At 34.3% G+C, this 8,977-nt stretch overlaps 2 protein-coding genes across 2 annotated transcripts; one reads left to right on the top strand and one right to left on the bottom strand.

The window, feature by feature from the left end:
• Positions 1-854: 854 nt before the first annotated feature.
• On the bottom strand, positions 855-1,631 carry LOC126593970 (low temperature-induced protein lt101.2-like). Its single transcript, XM_050260151.1, has 2 exons — positions 1,464-1,631; positions 855-1,045 (listed from the first exon to the last, which is right to left on the bottom strand). Exons 1-2 carry the CDS (start codon positions 1,536-1,538, stop codon positions 953-955), a joined length of 168 nt encoding a protein of 55 aa, XP_050116108.1. The 5' UTR covers positions 1,539-1,631; the 3' UTR covers positions 855-952.
• A 6,878-nt stretch (positions 1,632-8,509) lies between these two features.
• LOC126592211 (uncharacterized) lies at positions 8,510-8,977 on the top strand. Its single transcript, XM_050257938.1, has one exon. The coding sequence runs from the start codon at positions 8,510-8,512 to the stop codon at positions 8,975-8,977; it is 468 nt and encodes a 155-aa protein (XP_050113895.1).

Raw genomic sequence — 8,977 nt, 5'->3', positions numbered from 1 at the left:
CTTAGGTGGAGTAAAGGAGAATGAATCATCAAGAGAGAGATGAGGGAGGAAGGATATGTGGATTGAAGAGACAGTAAGGGAAGAAGAAGGAAGACTTCACGCGAGAATATTTTTTTTTAATTTAATCACTTCGCAGAATTTTTTTTTTTATGTATCATAAATTATTTAAGTTGATGGTTTAATTTACCATATGATTAATCCAAAAGCTCATATAAAAAGAACATCACAAATCTTCAAAATAAGAATCTTAAGATCTGTCAATATACAAATATCAAATCACTATTACTAATTGAAGCTCATTGGTATTTGTTTTCACCATATAAAAAAAAATCAAATTCGAATCTCGAATGATTAGAAACTTGATATTCATTTAGTATTAAACATATATAATGTCACTTTTTTGGAGTTGATCAAATCAAAATCTTAGTGCAATGTAGGATGATATGTAGTCATTTTGGGATTGGGTTCCCTCCTCATCAATTCACAAAGCTTCATTCCCCCAAACGTTCTTGCGTTAATTATGAGCTGTTTAGAAATACTTTTAAAATGATTAAAAACCATTTTGTAAAATTGTTTATGGTATCTATCTTAGTAAAAATACAAATGAATCTTAAAAAAACACTTAAAGTGCTTCCTAATTAAAAGAAGCATATAACTAGTACTTCTTAAAAATGCACTTAAAGTGCTTTTCAACCCTAAAAGCACTTGAACCAAAAGCATTTGATACACACTTCCAAACATGCTCTAAAAGGAACAATTGGGCAAAGTCCAATATTTATACAAGACAATGAAACAGAAGAAATCTAGAAAGTCCAAATATAAAGGTGAACTAATTATACAAAACAAGATGAAAATTTAACAAAAATGAAGATTTATATCTTAAAATATGTCCATCAGATCACACATTACACAAATTGATCACCAATTAAAGATGTAATATAAACTTAAATAATTAGGAAGTTTCTCGTAATATGACATAAAGTGCATATATAATTCCTGGTATATACCCAAATAGCGTCAGCAATAAGGCAATCCAAAACTCCACCTGCAATTTCACAAACAAACCAATATATAAAACAAAAACAAAAACAAAAAAAAAACCCTAACACCACACAAAAGCGACGATAATACTTTTTAGTACCATCTCAACGGACTAGCCATGTGACTTGAAAGACATCCACTTAACGGGTAAGATAATCATGTAATTGTATAAACAAATTGTTTTTTCTTCATAACTTGTTAAACTAGCTTCTTATGATCGCCAAACGAAGATGTATAAATGCATGATTTGCATACACTTGAAGATAAACATATAGTTCTATTCAATCAATATTAAGAAAACAAGTATTTCAACGCATACCCATTAGATTCCAACTTTGCGTAGACAGATTACTAGATCGCCAGTTGAAATGGTAAATGTAAAAGAACTCTCATTCAATACAAATGGTGACAATGTGACTTACCGCACAGCCATAGCGAATGATGACGCCAACTGGTGGAAGAATTATGGCACACACGACTTCTATGCATGTCCTCATCTTATTAATTAACTGAATTTTTATTGCTAATTCGTTTGTGGGAGAAGCCTTGTAATCAGAGAGCTGATGAGAAGAACATGCAAAATTAGTTGTGGAAAACCGCAGGAACTAAGGCTACGTTTGCATGGCCAGCAATACACGTGTCTTTCATTCCACCAAACAATGCTTTGGCGGTTTACCTTTTAGGATTATGGGCTTGGTGTGCTTTGACGGGTGGATGTCATACACCAATTACCCATAAGTAATAGAACCAAAAGATATTTAAAGAAACAATTAAAGGTATTAGAAACCCATTCATTTGGTGTTTTTCTGGGAAAAACTAGTCCTTGATCATGGACAAGAGCAACAAGAAATGTTAGAGAACAATGCAGAAATAAATAAATATAACAGAAATAATAGAACTTGAAATTCTAATACTTTATTAACTAAAAATACTTGCTATACAGAATGAAATTACAGAAACAAATACAAGAATTAAAATGGTACTAACTTGATTACAACAGGTAGAGGCTAGCGCAAAAGTTATGTTCCTCGAACAGTATTTCTGTCTCACTCTTGTGCTTGTGGTTCTACAACATCTGCTCGACCAGGATACAACTACCTAATTCTACAACGCGTATTGGATTATAGAATTCTAGTGAATTGCTTTGTGTGTTTACTCTCTTGAATGTTTGTACGGAAGAGAAGGAAGAAGAAAAGATGATCTACGATGAAACTGAGGACTCCAGTTATATAGGTTATTTCATACATCTTCAAATACCTTTTGGATGTATCTGAAACTATACAACTCTTTCCAAAGAGTTGTGTCTATTAATCAAAACATTTTTAATTAATTTTAATTAAAAACTTAATTCGAAACTAAAACTAATTGATCAGATTAATTTTAATTCTTAGGCCCTAAAGCCCAAGGCCCTTGTCTTGATTAATCAATATTAAGTAATATTAATATTATGGTATAATCATCAAGCCTAATCCACACAATTAGTGGCCCAAACCTCAATCCTCATTCCAAAAGGTCCAACACCTAATCACTAATAAAGGAGACTAAAATAATATAAGGACCTCAAGTTCCCTTGAGTTCCCTGATGTAGGACTTAAGGGAGCTCAAAACTCCAACAAGAAATCCATTCAAAAAACATTCTTCATGTGAGTCACCATAATTTGTGGTCATTACGAACTGCGGAAGATATTTTCTCTGGAGCATCAATCAAAGCTTTGTCTTCAAGGTCTTTTAGTTTTCATCATCGCTTATGGCAGAGGTCGTTGGCCCTAAACTTGAGTTCAACTCTCAATAAAATCACCAATGTTGGAGCTAAAATTGTGCACATTTGCGAACAGAGACGAGATCCAATCACAATTGCTCATGATCTGCGATGAGGGTAGATGTGATTGATTGGGGGTGTGGTTGAATACAGATTAGACTATCATCTAAGTATATAGAAAAACAAATTAGGCTCATTTGTATATTTTTGTTTTTTTAGAAGAATATAGAGATATTCCATTGATAAACAAGAATAGCTACAAGCCTACAAGGGTTGCCCCGTAGGTATATTCCTAAAGTAACCAATATATTGCTATGGGGATAATTTGCACAAACAAGCATGCAGACATGATAGTCCTCTAAATGGCTACCATAAGCACAAGAACTACTGGTACCAGCTCAAGTATAGCCATCACACATCTGCCACAAAGACGGCAGCCTCAAGAGACCTATATTGTGGAACATGCAATGTCAAGCGAGACCACACAAAGTCATTGCTGACAAACGATGCCACATTGCTTGTTAGTCGGGACATCACCTGCTAGATGCGATACAAACACAAGTACACTAAACCTACACTACTGCGAAAACAGGAGCCACTGATTGGCTTATCTTCACAGCGAAATAAGAACACCCAGCTAGGACCACCTGCAACTTAATTAACCGGTTCTAGAGAGATCCGCAACCACCGAGAGAAAAGCACCGCGAAGCCACCACAAATCTGGCTAGGTAAGGCGGTGTCCCCGCTAATTGGTCAAGAAGAGTAACTCCACCGTGGAGACCAAGCCATAGGAGGTGGATCTGATCCACCAAAAATAAAAAACCAACCAACCCACAAATCTGGCCCCAAATCAAGGGTAAAAACCTTGAGAGGAGTACAAATTTTGATTTGGGGCGGAGGCTCCAACAAAGCCATTGAAAAAATATTTGCCCACAAAATGATGGGCAAGAAAAGATGCTAGTAGCAAAAAGTGGATTCGGTAATTTACAGAAGCAATTCGTGTCGTTCTATGTGGTAGAGCAATCAAATGTATTTTTCAAGCTAAACGTTAAATGTTTCAAAGAGTAAAAGAATCATGGAATAAACACTATATTGCAGAGTTTCAATGATACGTTTGTACCAGTAGTAAACAAAAGTGTCATTAACATAAGTTGTTCTAGTAGGAAAGAACGATATATTGCTGAGTATAGAAAATAATCTCAAGATTTTAAGGGAACCAATTAGGTGAAGGCACTGCTATTTAAGTTATTTTCTTTTGTATTTAAAAATAAAGCTACTTAACTATGGTTAAGTAAAGACACATGAAACGTTTTATGAAGAGTGGTCATGCTCACCACCAAGCAAGGATGATGAGCAAATTCTCACTCTAATACTATTATTAACGCTGGGTACTTTTAGGCCTGACAGATGACTACAAAAATTGGGAAGTAGCCCAACGTAAAGCCATGCAAGCCCAAAAGACCAAGAAGCCCATAATGAAGCTCTAAAAGAAAGAATTCTCGAGTGATCTAGGTTGACCGTTACAGTCAACCGACAGATTATGCATTAAGTTTGAACTGCCAAGTTGAGTTTCGATGTTGAACGGCATGAGCACGCTCACGAAACAAGCTTACTCAACCATTGACTCAGGACATGTGATGACTGCCAATCAATTAGAGTCTATGACGGGACACAAGGCAAAATTGGATCTTTGAGCTCGAGCAAGTCGCTCGGCTCTCAGAGCAATGCTAGGCAGATCACCAGAAGAATGCTCAGCATATGGACTGCTTAGCAAGCATGATGCTCTACAAACGAATGCATCTTGAGGAGCCCCACAGCTAGACTACCATTAAATGAAGGTGCGTTGACTGAGACCAGATATTTACTAGATTAGATATTTGTGGTTTGTATTTTTTAGAGTGGTTGGGAAGTGCCACGTGATGATTGTTTAGGACTGTCCGATTGACCACCATGTGAAGGGTGGGTTTTGCCAATTTGAGGCAGAAGGGCAACAGAGAGAATGGGAGGCTGGTGGGAGGAGAAAGGCTATGTTCGAAAATTTTCGAGATAATTTCAATTTTGAAAATTCCTCCGAATTATTTGTTGTTAGCAAGCTATATATCCTTTCTAAAGTTAGTGTATAAATGAGGAGGCCCCCTTACAAACAGTCTTCAATTATCTATACTATTATTAAGAGAATCCTCCATGTCATTTTTTTTTCTTATTTTGATTTTTGATATACAATACTTACATAAGGAGGGTAAAATAGTAATTTTGTATCTTTTGATAAAATGGCAATCATATCCTTATTTTTCCTATTTTACCCTCACTTTTAATACACAATATTTACATAAGGAGGACAAAACATTAATTATGTAATATTAAGATAAAATATGCACTTATTAAGAGAAATTATCCCACCATTATTTTTTCATACTCTTTTTAAAATTTTAAAAACTAATCACACTCCTTAATAAAAAAAACAAAAAATAAAATGAAATTGTTCACACACACAGAGTGTGTGCTCATCGACTAGTATATATAAAGTCGGAGGCTCGTTTTGGTGTCACCGACTTCGACAAAAATAATTGGACCAAACTGCCCCTCAGCCAAAAATATTCAAAACCTACCCAAAATAATATATCAAATCATGCAAGGGTAAGTTGGTAATTTGGTCATCATAAAATATAATATAAATATAAATGGGGAAAGAGAAAAAAATAAAAAAATGAAAGGGAAGAGAGAAAAGAATAAACAAATGACAAAGTTGATGATGCCCACGTGATGATGAAGAAAAATCATGAATGTTGTGTTCAAAACATCTTAAGAGGCACGTAGCGCCGGTGATAAAAAAAGAAAATAACGAAAAAAAATTATTGAAGCAATTCACGCATATAAATACATTTAAAATGTCTAAGTCGCGCATAGCGCGCTGTGACTCAAAAAATACCTTTTGCACTCGGTTGTTTATTAAATATTATTTCTCAATTTTTAAACACTTAAGAGGTGCGTAGTGCCAGTTATGAAAAAAGTCTCTCGCACGCGCATAATAATGTGATTCAATTAGTTGTCAAATGATCATTTTTTTAACAAACGATGTTATCTACACTAAGGTGAGGGAGTGGGCTTAGCCTCACAATGGGCTAGCAATCAGTTGTTTATTAAATATTTTGTTTTCTAATCTTAATGTAAATTCAATAAAATGTAAATAGAAATTGAAAGACCGCTTTTATTAATATGGATTCAGCTCCTTTGATCGCTTTTATTAAATGTATTTATTATTCATTTCCATCTACATTAATAAATACATTTAAAACATGTAAGTAGCATGCCGTGATTCAAAAAATGCCTTATACACAAACGTAAGTGCGTGCATGGAGGCTAGTTTTGTTTAAAGAAAAGAGGATACCATGAATTACATGATCACACATTTACACTAAAGATGTAACTATATATTATAATGTTCTACAACACTAACATATGTTACATGCACACATTGTGAAAACTGTGATATCGATACCAATACATAAATTATGCAAGACAAACTCACGCTGATAAATCAAGATTCGTCCTCTGTTTGGCAAAATTAACTATAGCTAGAAAGCTCAACTAGTGAAGGCATTCCAATTTATAAGGTGAAATGGTCCCTCACTAGAAGATTATACCGCAAACGACAGACAGGTTTTTGTTTGATCTCAACAACTTTGTCATGGCCTTTGCTCCAAACCAAAGCTAGCATAATGTGTTCTCTGTTCGGTCTCCAAACGTAATAGCAACCGTACCAGTGTTGATTTATGTATATAATCTAGTTAATAAAATAGAGAATTCTCTATTTCAATCCTTGAAGAAGATTACTTTTACAATAATACCATGTATAAGATTAAAAACTAACTTTAATCTTTGGGATTAGTTGTAACGATCAAATATTATTTAGGTTGTAATAATTATTGAGCTTGTATATAGGTTATTTATTGATCCTCCTAAACAATAAAAAAATTATTTGACAATTATTATTTAGTCCCACAATAAAAAAGCCATATATATCATATATTCTTCATCGTGTGTAAATTTCTCTATATATTTGTATATGCATATTACGTACCTATGTATGTACTATAGTTATGTGTCGAAATATTTTTCACCGAAACTTATGTACTGATACATTCGTATCAAAACTTATGTACTGATGCAATTATACCGAAACTTATGTACCAATGCATTTATACTAAAACATATGTACTAATACATCCGTACCGAATCTTATGTACCAATGCATTTGTACTGAACCTTATGTACCGATGCAATTGTAATGATACATTCGTACCAAAACTTATGTATCGATACATTCGTACCAAAACTTATGTACTCATGCATCGTACATAAACTTTGTACCAATACATTATACCAAAACTTATATACCAATGCAATTGTACTGAAATTACGTGTTGATACTTCCTTCCGTACCTATGAGGGTTTTTTTTTTTTTAATATAAATTGTTTTTGTATTATTGTTGACTTCTTTTAACTATAAGAAATTGAATTTTAATAAGTTTTATTTATTTATATGATTGAAGCATAAGAAAATACATTAATTATGGAACGATGGACAATTTCGGATGGTAAGTTATAAATAACAAATGTGCTATAAATATTTAAATATGTTGAAAACATTGACATTGTTATGAATGCCCACACACATTGTCAACACCCTTGCAAATTGAAATAGACTTTGGAAACAAAAAGATTGTTTTTCAAAACATGCGATGTAAATTTCAAACTGTAAGAACCTGTTTGCATGGAGCCACTCTATAAATAGAGCGCTCTGACTGCAGTTAAATGAGAAGAGAGAATACTAAGAAAAAAGGAAAGATTAATAACTTCAGTATCTATTCCTCTCTTTTATTTGTCATCCTCTTGTGCTATAGCTTCAGTGTGATATTTTTCACCTGTTTCGTTTGTCACTAGTAAAGATTATCTCTCTAACTTTTACATATTTATAACATGTTATCAGCACTAGTCTCTAAAACCTAACCATTTTCTCATTTCTCTTCGCCGAACGAAAGAAAGGAAAAAATGTTTCCTCTAAGGTTTTTATTGTTCATCTTCTTCATCAGCCTCAACTGCGCGATATACCTTCGCGACAAACTGTTTGCTCCATTCCTGCTTCTAGTTCTCAACCTAACAGTTACATATATCTTTGATTTCTTGTTTGGTGTAGATCTTAATTACTAACCCAGTATTTATATATGTTGATTTTACGGCAATCCAAGATGGTGCGGTACAATCGCCCATCTTGAATTGCAAGATGGTGCGGTATCATCGCCTATCTTGGATTGCAGATCTAACTTTACTGCAATTTTAGGTGGTGCGGTATAATCGCCCACCCTACCCTGCATATTTAAATTTGCCTGCTATTTAATTTCATTGCAATTTTAGGTGGTGCGGTATAATCGCCCACCCTGCTATGCATATTTAAATTTTTCCTGCTACTGGAGTGGTGCTGAATAATCGCTCATCCTATGTTATTTTATTTTAATGATAATGGAGCGGTACAATCACCCTCCTCATCCATCTTGAAAATCTTAAGTCTGAAGTTTCGATTGCTTATCATTTTGGCCTAAAGATCAAAATGAAAAATTTGTAAGAACCAGAAGTTCTAATACTATATTCATCTAGGAATACATATTATTGCAAGTTCTTACACATCTCATTTTTCTTTCAGAAAAGAAAATGGCAAACTTGGCAAATCTTGATTTTGCTACCCTAGACATTACAATGAAGAATTACCTTACCTGGGTACTGGATACCAAGATCCATCTGAAAGCAGGGAATATTGGAGATACCATCAGGGAAGAAAATAGCTCATCCTCTCAAGATCGGGCGAATGCCATGATCTTTATTCATCGTCATTTTGACGAAGGACTAAAAAACGAGTACTTAACGGTTGAAGATCCGTTAACCATTTGGAAGGCATTGAGAAACAAATACAATCACCAGACAACGGTGATCCTTCCAAGGGCTCGCTATGAGTGGACTCACCTAAGGATCCAGGTTTTCAAGTCAGTGGCAGAGTACAATTTTGCGTTGTTCAGAATTACCTCTCAGATGAAACTCTGTGGGGATACTATTAGTGAGGAAGATTTGCTGGAAAAGACTTTTAGCACATTTCATGCCTTTAACGTGCTCCTGCATCAGTAG

This window comes from Malus sylvestris, chromosome 12 (genome assembly GCF_916048215.2).
Source record: "Malus sylvestris chromosome 12, drMalSylv7.2, whole genome shotgun sequence".
Lineage (NCBI taxonomy): Eukaryota > Viridiplantae > Streptophyta > Magnoliopsida > Rosales > Rosaceae > Malus > Malus sylvestris.
The sequence above is the reverse complement of the archived record's forward strand: the minus strand, read 5'-3'. Positions and strand labels throughout refer to the sequence as shown.

What these genes read in the sequence shown, in the direction of transcription:
- LOC126593970 (XM_050260151.1), bottom strand. Translation starts at nt 1,538, where the DNA reads ATGAGGACATGCATAGAAGTCGTGTGTGCCATAATTCTTCCACCAGTT. An exon ending in TCATTCGCTATGGCTGTGCG is followed by an intron (nt 1,046 to 1,463) that starts GTAAGTCACATT and finishes GTGAAATTGCAG; the next exon opens with GTGGAGTTTTGGATTGCCTT.
- LOC126592211 (XM_050257938.1), top strand. Translation starts at nt 8,510, where the DNA reads ATGGCAAACTTGGCAAATCTTGATTTTGCTACCCTAGACATTACAATG.